Below are 17,342 nucleotides of genomic sequence, written 5' to 3'. Positions count from 1 at the left end.
TCTCCCGTTTCCCTTTTGCTATCCCGTGCCCCGATATGACCTCCCACACAGTCATTAGAATCTTCACCCTGTTTGGTTTCCCCAGCTACGTACACAGCGACCGGGGTTCGTCCTTCATGAGCGACGAGCTGCGTCAGTACCTGCTCGACAAAGGCATCGCCTCGAGCAGGCCTACCAGCTACAACCCCAGGGGGAACGGGCAGGTGGAGAGGGAGAATGCGACGGTCTGGAAGACCGTCCTACTGAGCCTCCGGTCCAGGAATCTCCCAATCTCCCATTGGCAGGATGTCCTCCCAGACGTGCTCCACGCTATTAGGTCACTCTTGTGCACCGCGACCAACCAGACCCCTCATGAGAGGCTCTTTATCTTTTCCAGGGGCACTACCACGGGGGTCTCAGTCCCAGCCTGGCTGAAGACACCGGGCCCTGTACTCCTGAGGAAGCACGTCAGGACGCACAAAACTGACCCCCTTGTAGAGAAGGTGCGCCTGCTTCACTCAAACCCTCAGTACGCCTTCGTAGAGTTCCCTGATGGCCGTCAGGACATCGTATCCCTCCGGGACCTAGCACCCGCTGGATCCAGTATCCCTACTATCACTGCAGAGGTACCCCTCACTCTACACCCCACCCAGCTGCCCCCTCGCGCTCCTGAGCCCACTAGCTCACTACATTTGTTTCGCGCACCCACACCGGTAACCCCCAGCGCCCCCAGTCGAACCAGACGGGTATGGAACTCGGACGGAATCACCCCCGGAGTCCGCCATCGTACCCCAACCCACAACACCCATCCAGCCACCACAAGAGGCTGCAACCCCGATGCTCCGCAGATCACGGCGGACGACTCGACCACTGGACAGACTCAATTTACGAACCACCACCCCCGCCGCACTTGATTTTTTTGTAGGGGGTAAATGTGGTGAATGTAACTTTGTAATTCACACTGTGATATATATATGAGACCGTACGATTGTAAGCGCAGTTGCGTTGCCCGACCACTAGGGGGAGTAGCTCTGGGAAAGCTTAGGAGTTTGTACAGGGCTCCACCCTTGGCTCCGCCCACGGCTCCTCCCCCAGACTGCTGTATAAATATCGATGCCCAGAGCCAGCCGACCAGTTCATCGAGAGTTCAACGTGTAACAGGCTGGCTCTGTAGTAAGTAGATTAAAACCACTGTTCATATCTCAAAGCACGTGTCTAGTGAATTGATGGTCTCATCAGTGGATAGCAACAAGCTTTTTCCAAGAGTGGGGTGTCAATTACAAGGGGTCACGATTTCAAGGTGAGAGTGGGAAAGTTTAAGGGAGATGTGCGTGGAAAGTTTTCACGCAGAGGTTGGTGGGTACCTGGAACGCTTTGCCAGCGGAGGTGGTAGAGGCGGGCACGATAGCATCATTTAAGATGCATCTTGACAGATATATGAACGGGCGGGGAACAGAGGGAAGTAGATCCTTGGAAAATAGGTGACAGGTTTAGATAAAGGATCTGGATCGGCCAGAGGGCTGGGAGGGCTGAAGGACCTGTTCCTGTGCTGTAATTTTCTTTGTTCTTTGTTGGTTGCAGCTGAATGCTTCTCCCATGATCGCGACCATTGTGTGAATGGCAGGACTGATCACTTTGCAGCCCTCCCAATACCCACCCACGACCATGGATTTGAAAAATCCTGCCCTAAAGTCTGAGTTCTTCTGCCCAAAATACAAAACTTTACAACACAGTGAACTATTTTGACACTTTGATTTCCTTACTCTCCTCGACTTAAAGGTATGTATCCATTAATAAACCATGGACCAAAAATGATAAAAGTCAAAATAAGAGAAATAGGAACAAAGAGAATAAACAGAAAGGCACTTACACACCTTGTCCACCTGTTCTGTTACCTCTAGTGACCTGTGGATATGCACTTCAAGGTCTCTCACTTCCTCTACTCCTCTGAAGATCCTCCTGTTCACTGTCTATTCACTAGCTTTGTCTGCTCCCCAAATACAGTACCTCACAGTTGGGTGTATTGCATTCCATTTGCCACCCTTTCGTCCGCTCAGTCGAACCATTGAGATCATTCTGGAAACAACAGCTATTCTCTTCACTGTCAACTGCATGACCAATTTTTGAGTCAACTGCAAATATCCCATTCATGCTCCCCACGTTTAAGTCCAAATCATTAATTTATACAACAAACAGCAAGGTACAAGCACAGCCTGCTAGAATGCCACTGGAAACTGATTTCTATTTGGAAAAACATCCATTCACATTTGCTTCCTATTGCTGGTCCCATTTTGGTCCAACTCACCACTGTCCCCTGTATTGTACAAGTTTCACTTTTCTGACCAGTTTGCCATATGGGACCTTTTCAAATGCTTTATTGAAATCCATGCAGGCAACATCCACTACACTACCCTCATCAATCCTCCTTATTACTTTCTCGAAAAATTATATTGGTAAGGCACGATATTCACCTAACAAAACCATGCTGAGTATCCCTGATCAGTTCATGCCTTTCTAAGTGACAGTTTATCCCGGCTTTCAGAATTGATTCCAATAGCATTACCATCACCGAAGTCAGACTGACCGGCCTGAAATTTTCTGGCCTATCCCTCTCACCTTTTTAAATAATGATACAATGTTCACAGACCTCCAATACTCTGATACCTCACCTGTATCAAGTGAGAATTGGAACATGATCTACAGAGCATCTGCTATTTCCTGTTTGGCTTCATTCCATTTGTCCATGGTGATTTATCCGCTTTCAAGGATGTCAGTCACTATGCTTATTGCATCTAATATTTCACACTCCTCCTAACTTGAATGTCTGATTATACCCGTCTTTGGTGAAGACAGAGACAAAGTACACATTGAGAACCCTGGCCAAATCTGCTGTGTCAGCGCATAAAAATGACCATGTACATCTTTGATAGGCACTACCGTTCCCTAAATTTTTTCTTGTTCTGATAAAACATCTTTGGTTTTTTTTGACTTTACCTGCCAATAATTTTTTGTCTTCTCTCTGCTTTCCTCTTTTCCATTTTTTCTTCCGTCCTGTACTTCCTATGCATTTCTAGACTTTCTACAGTATCAAGCTTGTTGTGATTGTCATAAGCTTTATCTTAACCTGTGAGATTCTGGATGACCAGGGACTCAAGATTTGGTAGTATCAGCCTTTTTCTTTGTGGCTGGCAGTGCCAAGGTGCCCGGGTGGCATTTTTCCCATGCTGGGGATTGAGCCTGGGGGTTTCCTGCCCTTATGAAGTGGGGTGCGGGGGGCTTGATGACCCCCTTGTAGGTGAGGTGAGACATTGGGTGGGATTCCGGAGGTGCGGTGCGGGGGTCTAGAAATCGGGGAACAATTTAAAAATTCCGCCCGATCTCTTCCTGCACTGGTGAGCAGAGCTCGTTAGTGCAAGAAATGGAACTAAGTGCAGCCTTGGCGGAACGTTCTTTACCGAGGCCCAAAATGAAGCAGTGTCCCATTTGACAGCGAGGTCATTTTCGGAAACACCTGGCTAAACGCGCTGAACACGGGATTCTGTTTCATTTTCATTAAATCGCGCCCAAGATCTTGCTCTTGCACCCTCTTCTAGCATAAACAGGACAGCATTGCTTCCACCACTCCAATTGTATAATGCTGTGCAGGAAGCTGTGCATCTCATGCTTCTATGATGGACGTATATCTGCATTAACACATTAGAAGCATAGTGGACACTTCAAATTCTGACCCTAAACGCCTCTTCTCTGTTTTCTATTTTTAGATTGAAAATGCACTCACTGGGATGTTAAATATGTTCATTTTAACCAAAGTACCTAATTTTCTTGTAAATATTCATATTGCTTGCAATGAATCATGTACCTGAACTCTGTTAGAAATAGATATATAAATAGAACAGTACAGCACAGAACAGGCCCTTCGGCCCTCGATGTTGTGCCGAGCAATGATCACCCTACTCAAACCCACGTATCCACACTATACCCTTAACCCAACAACACCCCCCTTAACCTTCCTTTTTAGGACACTACGGGCAATTTAGCATGGCCAATCCACCTAACCCGCACATCTTTGGACTGTGGGAGGAAACCGGAGCACCCGGAGGAAACCCACGCACACACGGGGAGGACGTGCAGACTCCACACAGATAGTGACCCAGCCGGGAATCGAACCTGGGACCCTGGAGGGTTTAACCTACTTGATGAAAGTGCTCCTACTGCCTGAGTGCCTGTGGGTGGGTTGGGGGACAAAACTGCCCTCACTTGCCACCACCCCAATGTCTTCCTTCCTGAGGATTTGAGTTGGCAGCCCAACTGGCTGAATCACTCTCCTGCAACTAGCGATCTGCGTCTGCGATTGGCATCTGTAGCACACCGGTACAAAAATGAGGGCAACAGTTCAGTAGCTGTGATCCTGCCATCTAACGTTATTAGAAACAAGATTCAATCATGCTCCAAATTCCATGTATTTATATATTCTGATAATTTAAAGCTCTGAACAATGGATTTTGTATGTCATGGCCATTTTTGATTTGTCAGATTTCTTTGAGTTGTGCCAGCTTTTTGAAGTTGTTGACCAACTTTTTCCAGATTTCCATGTCGGCCTGGATGCATTATAGTCAATGATTTCAGAACATCCATTCAGATGAAATTGACACACCACAGAGTCAAGATAGGGGATCTCATTTTCCTTACTACACAAGTACAAACAGAGAAAAGGGTCAGACAGTGTTACCCCCTGTTGCATTGCCTTGGGATTTCCTGGAATGTCCTAAGATGGTGAGAAGCATAATCTCCTACAGCAGATGAAAGTGTGTTTACTAAATGGGAGAAATGCATTTATGCCTCATAGTTCATTTCCCTTCTCAATGCTGGGTGAGCAGCCATGTGTCCAGAAAAAAATTACCTTACACAATTCATATTGGGAAATCTGAGAGGAGGGGTGGCAAGGCCATGAAGGCTGAAACAGGTAGCGAAGGGAAAACCATTTTCCCTTGGTCATGGAAAGATTTTCAGGGATGTTTTCGGACAGCTGCCTCAAAGGTCCCAGAGCTGGCAGGCATTAGCACTGGGGTCTCAGTCAGTTACCACTTCCATTTCTGGCACAGGCCCTGCCAAGCAAATGACCAAAGTAATGATCTGAACCAATAGCATGTTCAGATCATTTAAGTGGCACTACCTGATGTGCACTTAGGTGGGACGAGAAAAGCAAATAATTGGCTCTATGCTTAACCTTACCAATTGAAGAAAAAAATGGGTAGAATGTCTCCTCCACTTAATGCCCAGTCTATTGCTTCCTTGTTTTTTTCTAATGTTAATCCAGATGTTCCCAGTACACAGTGATAATGAGATAATGAGAATGAGTGATAATGAGAAACATTGCCCCGGAAACAGTATATATACCTGTGATCTTAACAATAGGTGCTGTCATGATATGCAAACATGCAGCTAATGAACACATAGAATAGGACACAACCAATGAGCAGTCAGGACACTCAGGAGTGATATCTCACTATAAAAGGGATGAGGCACTCACACCCCGCCTCTTTCCAACATCTGCAGAGTATATCCTCAGCATCACACACCAGCACATGGCTAAGAGCAAGGCTGGTTCAGTTAGACTGAGTTACTACATTTAGATTAGCAGAGAGTGGAACTCATTGAGAACTGTGCTAATAGTTTAATAAAACACATTGAACTCACTTCAAAGTCTGGAGCATCTTTTACTCAAAACTGCATCAAGTGGCAGCTTGTGTTATTCCAAATTACATAACACAATAGGTGCTGATGATGGGTGAAATTCCTTGTCACTTTTGAATATTAAGAAAGTATTTTCTGTGCCTGAGTGGATTCTATAACTCAAATTTACTTTGTGCTCGTAAAATGTTAACTGCCAGGAATTCCCTGTGAATTTCTCTTCAATAATTGCCTAAATTTGAGTTGAAAATTGGTGAGAACTATGGGCAGATGTGTAAATAGATTTTTTGGTTATCTTCAACTAAAGTTATAGTTGTCAATTAGGAGACCTTGCAGAAATCCCTGGCAAAGATCTGAAGTACATTCTCAATATACTTTATGAATTCTTGTTTTTCTCATCCTAGACTTTCAAGATCTGGTAGAACAATTATATTCTCAATACACCAGCCTCAATACTTCATATTTAAGCTTTTCGACAGCCTGACACTCCTGGTGAATGGAAGAATAGTTTATCATGGTCCAGCCAAAACTGCGTTACACTACTTTTCATCTATTGGTGAGAAACATTTTCGTAGATGTTTTAATTGTATAAATTGAGGTTAAATATATACAAGTGGGGCACAATCATTAGATGATTACTTGTCGATATAAAGGGATATTATAAAGGGACATTTGGTACTGGTGAAAGGTTGCAGAGTTAGGAGTTACACATTTGTAATGTCTCTTTTTGTGAACACATCTAAAGCAGTGTAAATATTGACTTCTGGGCTGGATTCTCTGATTCTGGGGCTCTGTCCCTCACTTAGAAAAGTGAGAGGTTGGTAGGTATTGAAGCACACAAAGGAGGAAGAAATACCAAATGGGATCAGGAAGTGGCATGATCTGTTTTGGTGTTGAGTATCACACTGACAACGGCAGCGGTTTGAGTGGTGCCTGCGATGAAAAGAAAGGTGTGGAAGCTTCAGAATTGGGTGCGATAGCTTCAACCACATTAATCATAGAATTTACAGTGCAGAAGGAGGCCATTCGGCCCATCGAGTCTGCACCGGCCCTTGGATAGGGCACCCTACCTAAGCCCACTCCTCCACCCTATCCCCGTAACCCAGTAACTCTATCTACCCTTTGTCGACACTAAGGGCAATTTATCATGACCAATCCACCAAACCTGCACATCTTTGGACTGTGGGAGGAAACCGGAGCATCCGGAGGAAACCCACGCAGACACTGGGAGAACGTGCAGACTCTGCATAGACAGCGACCCAAACCGGGAATCGAACCTGGACCCTGGAGCTGTGAAGCAATTGTGCTAACCACTATGGTACCGTGCCACCCTAAAGGAAAGAATCTGACAGGGTGTATAGCAGGTGACTGTTCCAGAACCATCAGTGTTAGATGACCATCAAAATGGAATATTCCACATAATATATCAATGTGTAATATTCACAATAAAGCAATGGATGACCGGGGTCTTGTCCATGAATGAATAGATATTCTACACGCGAATTTAGAGACAGGCAAGTAGCTGGGGCGGGATTCTCCCCTACCTGGCGGGGCGGGGGGTCCCGACGGGACGGAGTCGCATGAACCACTCAGGCGTCAGGCAGCCCCAAAGGTGCAGAATCCTCCACACCTTTAGGGGCCAAGCCCACACCTTCAAGGGCTAGGCCTGCGGCGGAGTGGTTGGCGCCCCGCCGGCCGGCGAGAAAGGTCTTTGGCGCCACGCCAGCCGGGGCCAAAGGGGCTCCGCCGGCCGGAAGAAGTCCGCGCATGCGCAGGAGCGTCAGCGACTGCTGATGTCATCCCTGCGCATGCGCGGGGGGGGGTCACCTCCGCGTCGGCCATCGCGGAGGCGTACACGGCCGGCGCGGAGGGGAAAGAGTGCCCCCACAGCACAGGCCCGCCCGCAAATCGGTGGGCCCCGATCTCGGGCCAGGACATCGTGGGGGGCACCCCCCGGGGCCAGATCGCCCTGCACCCCCCCCCCCGCCCCCCCCAGGACCCCGAAGCCCGCCCATGTCGCCAGGTCCCGCAGGTAAGGGAGGTGCATTAATTCACGGCGGCGGGACCGGCATTACAGCAGCAGGACTTCGGCCCATCGTGGGCCGGCTGACGGGCGCGGCGCGATTCCCGTCCCTGCCGAATCTCCAGTGCCGGAGAATTCGGCAGCCGGCGGGGGCGGGATTCACGCCGCCCCCCGACGATTCTCCGACCCGGCGGGGTTTCGGAGAATCTCGCACCTGTTATCTGTTTGGAAGATCCAAGGCAATGATAGATGAGGTGTACTGAACTGGTGGGAGATTAAGCAGCTTACACCACATCAGACGTGCTGGTCTATGGTCCTTGAGGGAGGATGAGTATTTGAAATGACTGCTCCTAAGTGGATATGTAGCAAGTTGTCTCCTTGGACCATTTAAATAATACCAAGAGAGGCATAAGGGGTAATAGAGGGTGCATTCAAAGAAGATTCAAGTTGGAGAAAATAGCAAGAGTATAAGAAGGCATAGAAATATTGATGATTGGGATTGGAGAGAGAAAAGGATACCCAGGAGGGTAGAAATACAATGTGGCAGGAAGAGTAGGAAACAGGAGATTAAAGTCTTGAGAGGAGTAATAGGTTCTCAAACGGGATGTGAATTTGTGGAATTTGCTACCCCAGAGTGCGGTGGATGCAGAGATAGTGAGTAAATTTAAGGAGGAGTTTGACAGATTTTTAATTGGCAATGGTTTGAAGGGTTATGGAGAACGGGCAGGACAATGGTGTTTAGGCTCGGGAGGCGAATTTGCCAACTCCTGCTCCCAAGTCATGTGTTCTAGGGAGGAGATGCTCTGGCTGATTTTGCAATCCAGCTTTTGGTCTGTAGCATTGTAGGTAACAGATGAGGAACATATCAGCCATGACAGAATGGCGGAGCAGACTTGATGGGTCAAATGGCCTAATTCTGCTCCTATACCTTATGAACTTGTGAAAAAGTAATGAATCTGGTTCAGATTCAAATGTACTTGACAATGTAATGAAAATCCAGACGATAAATATTGACATTTGTGCCCTTTGTTTTAGGCTATGAGTGTGAGATCTTCAACAACCCAGCAGATTTCTTTTTAGATGTGATTACTGGAGACTCGACTCCAGTTGTCAGTAATAATAAAGGAAATAAACAGCATGAAGTAGATTTGAACAATGAAATCTCAGGTATGTAAATATTTCAGACATGTAAATTAATTATTCCTCCTGAAACAAAGGTTTTTCAATGACAGAGAAGTACAAATTGTTAGTCTGTGACTTCTGAACTCTGGGCCACTCTCTGGGCGATGCACCAGAGATGCGCTGGGGAATCCATCTCGGCTGCACCCCGCCCCCTCTGCACATACACACACACAATTACAGAACCCCATCTAACATACCCCAAACCAACGGCATACACCCTGAGACTACTCAACCACCACCCTCTGAACACCTAGTTCTAGTCTCCCATACAACAGGAAACATCTTCCTGGTATCCACCCAATCAAGTTCCCTCAAGAATATATATGTTACAATAAGATTGCTTATCAGTCTTCTAAACTTCACTGGGCATAGGTCCAACCTGTTCAGTCTTCATTCATAAAATAAGTTGCTCTGCCTACATACTAACTTTATTTATTTTATTTTGTTTTATAAATATATAGTACCCAATTCATTTTTTCCAATTAAGGGGAAATTTAGCGTGTTCAATCCACCTACCTTGCACATCTTTGGGTTGTGGGGGTGAAACCCACGCAAACACGGCGTGAATGTGCAAACTCCACACGGACAGTGACCCAGAGCCGGGATCGAACCTGGGACCTCGGCGCCGTGAGACTGCAGTGCTACTATTGCGCCACCGTGCTGCTCCCTACAAACTAACTTTATGTGATTCATGTGCCTGGACATCCAGATCCCTCTATACCTCCAAGTTCTGCAATCTCTCTCCATTAAATAATGTAGTGCCTTTATATTCTTCCTGCGAAAGTGGATAAGTTCACATTTTCCCACACTATACTCCATTTCCCCTCACTTAACCTATCTTGATCCTTTTGCAGACTGTCTACCTCCTCTTGTCAACTTGCACTCAGTGCATAAATCATAAAAGACCAAGGCCGGGATTCTCCGCCTGTGTGATTCTCCGTTATACCGGCGCCTGGGGGTTTTCTGACGGCGTGGGGCTGCCCCACAATGGAAAACCCCATTGACCGGCTGGCGTAATAGAGAAGCAGGGGCAGACATGTGGCGCGATGAGGCAGAGAATCCCGCCCTATGGGTGAAATTTACTGGCTGTTCACACCGGCGGGATATTCTGGTCCCAACACACATGGGTTTCTAAAAGTAGAGATGTTGGGTTGGATTTCCTCTTTCAGAGACTAAGTGCTGACGCCGGACTGAATCGGTGGTGTTCTACAGCCACAAAAGCGGCAACGGTCCATGAGCAAATCAGGATCCGTGAATGGGCTAGCACCAGCGCCACGTGGAACTGGAGCAATTCCAATGAAAAATGATGCCCAATTCGCACTTGAGAGGCTGACAAGCTGCAGCCGCATATGAGTATTCAACTCCCCACATACATTGATTGATGCGAGCTCAAGATCCTGCTGTTCGCCATGGAGGAGAGGGGTGGGAAGGCAAATGCAATGTTGGCATTCATGTGAAGAAAGCTAGAATACAAGACCAGGGATGTACTTCTGAGGCTGTATAAGGCTCTGGTCAGACCCCATTTGGAATATTGTGAGCAGTTTTGGGCCCCATATCTAAGGGAAGATGTGCTGGCCTTAGAAAGGGTCCAGAGGAGGTTGACAAGAATGATCTCTGGAATGAAGAGCTTTTCGTATGAGGAACGGCTGAGGACTCTGGGTCCTCATTGGAGTTTAGAAGGATGAGGGGGAATCTTATTGAAACTTACAGGATACGGCGAGGCCTGGATAGACTGGACGTGGAGAGGATGTTTCCACTTGTAGGAAAAAATAACAGAGGATGCAATCTCAGACTAAAGGGACGATCCTTTAAAACAGAGATGAGGAGGAATTTATTCAGCCAGAGGTTGGTGAATCTGTGGAAGTCATTGCCGCAGAAGGCTGAGGAGGCCAAATCACTGAGTGTCTTTAAGACAGAGATAGATAGGTTCTTGATTAATAAGGGGACCAGGGGCTATGGGGAGAAGGCAGGAGAATGGGGATGAGAAAAATATCAGCCATGATTGAATGGTGGAGCAGACTCGATGAGCCTCGATAGGGCAGCACGGTAGCATAGTGGTTAGCACAGTTTCTTCACAGCTCCAGGGTGCCAGGTTCGATTCCCAGCTGGGTCACTGTCTGTGCAGAGTCTGCACGGTCTCCCCGTGTCTGCGTGGGTTTCCTCCGGGTACTCCGGTTTCCTCCCACAGTCCAAAGATGTGCGGGTTAGGTGGATTGGCCATGCTAAATTGCCCTTAGTGTCCAAAAATGTTAAGTGGGGGTTACGGGGACAGAGTAGATATGTGGGCTTGGGTAGGGTGCTCTTTGCAAGGGCCGGTGCAGACTCAATGGGCCGAATGGCCTCCTTCTGCACTATAAATTCTATGATTTCCTGAGCCGAGTGGCCGAATTCTGCTTCTATGTCTTATGGACATGCCTGCAAGGAGAGGGAACCGAATAGCGACACGAGCCCCCAAATGTGAGCCCACGACACCCAGGGATGACACCGGCTTTCCGTCACAGCTATCTCCAACACCCACTAGCAGCCCAGCAACTCAGTTGAGCACTTCAGTGCAGAGGCTTTTGGGGCGCTATCTGGTGCGCACCACACACCAGCGTGTCATCAGGTGTAAATAGGAACTCTCGAGGGGGCAGACGGTCGGAGAGCGGACCATCTCCAAGGGCTAGCTGCCATCCAAACTGGTCTCGGGCTTCTGGAGAAGCAGACGCAGAGTCGGGGACTGCATGAGGGGTTGTCAGCAACCATCCAGTGCCTATAGGTGTAGATGGAGGCATCCAACCGCCTGCAGGAGCAGGAGGTGGTGCTGGCCAAGCGTGCACCCAGGACAACACCGTACGGTTGGCATCTGTGGTCAATGTTTTGTGGACAAAGGTCAGGATGTCCAAGGTCTGGGGCACTGTGTGGGCTGTGGCTGAGGCACAGAACAAGGCTGCCCTGTCTTAGGCAATGTGCTAGATGCCCTCCACCCCACCCCACATCTCCAGCCCAGCCCACCCCCCATCTCCAGCCAGCCCACCCTAGCCCATCTTTGACACCCTTCTGACAGAGCACTGAGGCAGGTTGAAACATTTGTGAACATTTATTATGAACAGGTGAACATGTATCGAAAGATTTGTGCCCTAGAATCATAGAACTTATAGTTTATGTAACAGGATCACCTGGACATTGCGGCAGTGCTCCAGAGCTTGGCCCACTCATAAGAGATCATATCTACGGGCGTCGACAACATTGCCTGGGCACTGGCTGACCTGAACCAGTCACTGAGGGACCTGGCACAGTCACAAAGGGTGGTGGCCTAGTCACTGTGCTCCAGTCCCTAGGCTGCGAGCAGTGAAACCCTGGTCAAGATGAGAGTGGGCCTCCAGGACTGTTAGCACCATGTGGCGGGTAGCACCAGAGCTCGTTCTGGCCATACCCCCAACTCGAGGAGTATCCTGGGGGCCATCGAGCACTCAGAGGGAGGCGGATGTGATGGGGCCCGTGCCGGTGGCCCACGCAGGGGAGGTACCAGAACAGCACAGTACCTCAGGTTTCCCCCACAAACCCCCCCCCCCCCCCCCCCCCCCCCCTCCTTGTCCCTGGCACATCCGATGGAGAGTAGGCAGAGAAAGACAGCATCTTGCCACCTGGAACGCCCGAGAGACTGCCGTGCCTGTCCAGGCTGCTAAAGGGGACCCGGGTGAAAAGATGGGAATCGCAGCAGGCCGCCTCCACCCTGATGATCGCCTGGGGCTTCGCCTAGATCTTGCATGAGGCCAGAAGGTTGGACACCAGTTAAATTGGTATGGGTGTAGCACAGGATTGTGTGAGGCACTAGGGCACAAACCTTTCGATACATGTTCCCTGCTCATAATAAATGTTCACAAATGTTTCAACCTGCCTCGGTGCTCTGTCAGAAGGGTGTGAGAGATGCCCTAGGCTGGGCTGGGCTGGAGATGTGGGGGTGGGGTGGAGGGCATCTAGCACCCGGCGCTAGCCTTGATTTGCGGCTGACGCACAATTCTCTGTCCAATTGTGTTTCCCGATTGCTGCGTCGGCCGATGGATAATCCCCCCCTATATGCTTCAGTTGCACAGAGCATAAGAACATAAGAACTAGGAGCAGGAGTAGGCCATCTGGCCCCTCGAGCCTGTTTTGTGGACTCAGCTCCACTTTCCGGCCCGAACACCATAACCCTTAATCCCTTTATTCTTCAAAAAACTATCTATCTTTACCTTAAAAACATGCAATGAAGGAGCCTCAACTGCTTCACTGGGCAAGGAATTTCATAGATTCACAACCCTTTGGGTGAAGAAGTTCCTCCTAAACTCAGTCCTAAATCTACTTCCCCTTATTTTGAGGCTATGTCCCCTAGTTCTGCTGTCACCCGCCAGTGGAAACAACCTGCCTGCATCTATCCTATCTATTCCCTTCATAATTTTAAATGTTTCTATAAGATGCCCCCTCATCCTTCTAAATTCCAACGAGTACAGTCCCAGTCTACTCAACCTCTCCTCATAATCCAACCCCTTCAGATCTGGGATTAACCTAGTCTGGAGTATGTGGGATTGAGGCTACAATCAAATCAGCCATAATCTTATTGAATGACGGAACAGGCTCGAGGAGCTGAGTCATCTCCTCCTGCTCCTGATTTGTATGTTCGCATATATGTTCGTACTTTTGTACATTTTCCTACCTATCCACCATACATTTGGTTCCTTCATCCAAATCATTGATGTAGATTGCAAATGGTTGTGGCCCAGCACTAATTCCTGTGGCACTCTACTCGTTCCAGATTAACAACCTGAACAACACCCATATATCCATATCGTCTGCTTCCTGCTAACCAACTCATCCTTTATCTATGCTGGCATGTTACTTTCTACACCTAGTGCTCCTATCTTGTGTAATAACATTTGACATGGCATCTTATTAAATACCTATTGGAAATCAAGGTTTTCCACATCTCCAGGTTCTCCTTTATCCAATTTGCTGGTTACTTCCACAAAGAACTTGAATTGAATACGATTTGCTTCACAGCCCAGGGATCCGGGTTCAATTCCCAGCTTGGTCACTGTTTGTGTGGAGTCTACATTTTCTCCCGTGTCTGCATGGGTTTCCTCCGGTTTCATCCCACAGTTCAAAGATGTGCAGGTTAGGTGGATTGGCCACACTAAATTGCCCCATAGTGTCCAAATGTTAGGTGGGGCTGCTGGGTTACAGGGATGGGATGGAGGTGTGGGCTTGGGTGCTCTTTCAGGGGCTGGCGTAGACTTGATGGGCTGAATGGCCTTCTCCTGCACTGTAAATTCTATGATTCTATGATTTCCTGTTCATAAATCCCTGTTGACTCTGCCTGATCACAGAATGAATTTCTATTTATCCTGAAATAACCTCCTAAATAATAGAATGTAGCAAGTTCCCTATGGCAGATGTTAGGCTAACTGGCCTATATTTCCTGCTTTCTGTCTTATCCTTTCTTGAATAAAGGTGTTACATTTGTTATTTTCTAATCTGTTCCAGAATCTAAGGATTTTGGAAGATTATAACCATTGCCTCCAGTATCTTTGCAGCAACTTCTTTTAAGACCCTAATTTAATAAGGAGTCCTCACTAAGTAAAATTAAAAAATGTAGTTTTATTTACAACACGGTATACACATCTCCAATAGATCCCGACCGGGTTCCTGTTCTGGTCAGTTCCTTACTGGCCAACCTTTTATACAGTGGTTAATAGAAATCTGGGTGGGGGAGCTTGTACTCCACAAGGACCACAAGGAAGATAATCATTCCCACGTGGGTTATTACACCTAAGATGCAGGCCATCTGATCCTAGGGATTTGTCAATCTTTAGGTCACAGAGGTCTACAGCACAGACCCATTGTCTCTGTGCCAGTTAAAAATCACCACCTAAGTATTCTAATCCCATTTTCCAGCACTTGGCCCATAGCCTTAGAACATAGAACAGTACAGCACAGAACAGGCCCTTCGGCCCTCGATGTTGTGCCGAACAATGATCACCCCACTTAAACCCACGTAACCCGTATACCCGTAACCCAACAATCCCCCCATTAACCTTACACTACGGGCAATTTAGCATGGCCAATCCACCTAACCCGCACATCTTTGGACTGTGGGAGGAAACCGGAGCACCCGGAGGAAACCCACGCACACACGGGGAGGACGTGCAGACTCCACACAGACAGTGACCCAGCCGGGAATCGAACCTGGGACCCTGGAGCTGTGAAGCATTGATGCTAACCACCATGCTACCGTGAGGCCTTGTATCCTCCTTGTATGCCTTAGCTTTGCAAGTGCCCATTTAAATCTTACATGCTATCAGGATATCTGCCTCCATTACCCTTTCAGGCAGTGAGTTCCAGACTCCCACTACCTTCTGGGTGAAAATGTTTTTCCTCACATCTCCTCTAAACCTGCCCCTTACCTTAAACCTATGCCTCCATTCATTGATCCCTCCACCAAGGGGAAAAGTTTATTCCTGTCTACTCTATGCCCCTCATAATGTTATATATCAAAATTATGTCTCCTTAGTCTCCTCTACTCCAAGGCAAACAATCCCAGTCTATTTAATCTCTCTTCATAGTTATAACTCTCCAGCCCAAGCAGTCTCCTCTGCACCCTTTCCAGTGCTATCACATTCCTCCTATAATGTGGATTCCAGAACTGCACGCAATATTCTACCTGTGACCTAACCAATGTTATATAGTTCCTTGCTACCTTAAGGAACCACTGTACATGCACATCAATGTACACCCTCTGATCCTTGGTGCTTGCCAGTGTCCTGCTGTTTATCATGTATTCCCTTGCCCTGTTTGTCCTGCCCAGGTGCATCACCTCACATTTATCTGGATTGAATTCCATTTGCCACTGATCAGCCCGCCTATATCCTCCTGTAATCAAGGCTAACCACCTCACTATTTATCACACCACCAATTTTCATATCATCTGTGATCTTACTGATCAACCCTCCTACATTAATGTCTGAATCATTTATTTTCCAAATTTCCTTAGATCCCATGGGCTCTTCGCTGTCAATCTCCCATATGAGACTTTATCAAAAGCCTTGCTGAAGCCCAAGTAGATTGCTTCAAATGCATTGCCCTCATCTACACACCTGGTCACCTCTTCGAAAAATTCAATCCAGTTGGTCAGAAATTACCTTCCCTTAACAAAACCATGCTGACTGTTCTTGATTAATGCCTGCCTCTCCAAATGCAGATTAATTCTGTCTCTCAGAATTGCTTCCAATAGTTTCCCCACACTGAGGTTAGACTCAATTGTCTCTAGTTTCCTGATTTATCCCTTCCTCCTTTCTTGAATACTGATACCACATTGGTCATCCTCAAGTCCTCCGGCATTTCTCCTGTGGCCAGAGAGGGTTGAAAATTATTGCCAGTGCCCCTGCTATTTCCTCCCTTACAGCACTCAAGCGTGGGATACATTTCAACTGGCCATGTGATTTGTCTACTTTTAAGCACGACAGACCACTCAGAACCTCCTCTCTATCGATGTTGATTTCTTTAGTTTTATCACAGTCCTTCTCCCTGATTTCTATACCCACACTGGCCCATTCACTAGTGAACACCGACAGAAAATGTTTACAAATACACACAAATTACTACTGTCATAGAATTTACAGTGCTGAAGGAGGCCATTCGGCCCATCAAGTCTGCACCGACTCTTGGAAAGAGCACCCGACCCAAGCCCTAACCTCCACCCTATCCCAGTAACCCCACTTAACTTTTTTGGACACTAAGGGCAATTTAGCATAGCCAATCCACCTAAACTGCACGGGCGGTATTAGAACTTAGAACTTAGAACAGTACAGCACAGAACAGGCCCTTCGGCCCTCGATGTTGTGCCGAGCAATGATCACCCTACTCAAGCCAACGTTTCCACCCTATACCAGTAACCCAACAACCCCCCCATTAACCTTATTTTTTAGGACACTAAGGGCAATTTCGCATGGCCAATCCACCTAACCCGCACATCTTTGGACTGTGGGAGGAAACCGGAGCACCCGGAGGAAACCCACGCACACATGGGGAGGATGTGCAGACTCCGCACAGACAGTGACCCAGCCGGGAATCGAACCTGGGACCCTGGAGCTGTGAAGCATTTATGCTAACCACCATGCTACCGTGCTGCCCCGAATTCTCCGCTCCCGATTAAAATCGGGAGGGCCGTCGTGAAATCGGCCGATTTCACGACGGCCCGATACAGCCCCGCTCCCGTCAAATTACGCGAAAAGGCTGCGACACACAAATGACGCCACAATGACGCCGCTCCGCGTATTAAAAACGCGGCCAGAAGATCAGAGGAAGCGACGAGGATGGTCAAGCCACGGAGGTCAGCCCCGCGATTCGAGGAGGCAGACATGGAGACCCTCCTCGATGAGGTTGAACACAGGAGGAGCATCATCTGCCCCAGAAGAGGGCATCACCACCCTGACACTGTTGTGCGGCGGGC

General features: G+C 47.9%; 1 protein-coding gene across 4 annotated transcripts in view; it reads left to right on the top strand.

Annotated features, from left to right (window-relative positions):
• The window catches only part of LOC119950880 (broad substrate specificity ATP-binding cassette transporter ABCG2-like), a 274,650-nt gene that overhangs the window by 168,847 nt on the left and 88,461 nt on the right, over positions 1-17,342 (top strand). For all 4 annotated transcript variants that reach the window (XM_038773769.1, XM_038773766.1, XM_038773765.1 and 1 more), the window contains 2 exons: positions 6,073-6,226; positions 8,729-8,860. In XM_038773769.1, the coding sequence (XP_038629697.1) occupies positions 6,073-6,226; positions 8,729-8,860 (286 nt within the window). The remainder of the gene's footprint in view (positions 1-6,072; positions 6,227-8,728; positions 8,861-17,342) is intronic.

The sequence above is a fragment of the Scyliorhinus canicula genome, chromosome 16, assembly GCF_902713615.1.
Source record: "Scyliorhinus canicula chromosome 16, sScyCan1.1, whole genome shotgun sequence".
In the NCBI taxonomy this organism is placed as follows: Eukaryota; Metazoa; Chordata; class Chondrichthyes; order Carcharhiniformes; family Scyliorhinidae; genus Scyliorhinus; species Scyliorhinus canicula.
Note: the sequence above shows the minus strand (reverse complement) of the source record. Positions and strands in the feature narration are given on the sequence as shown.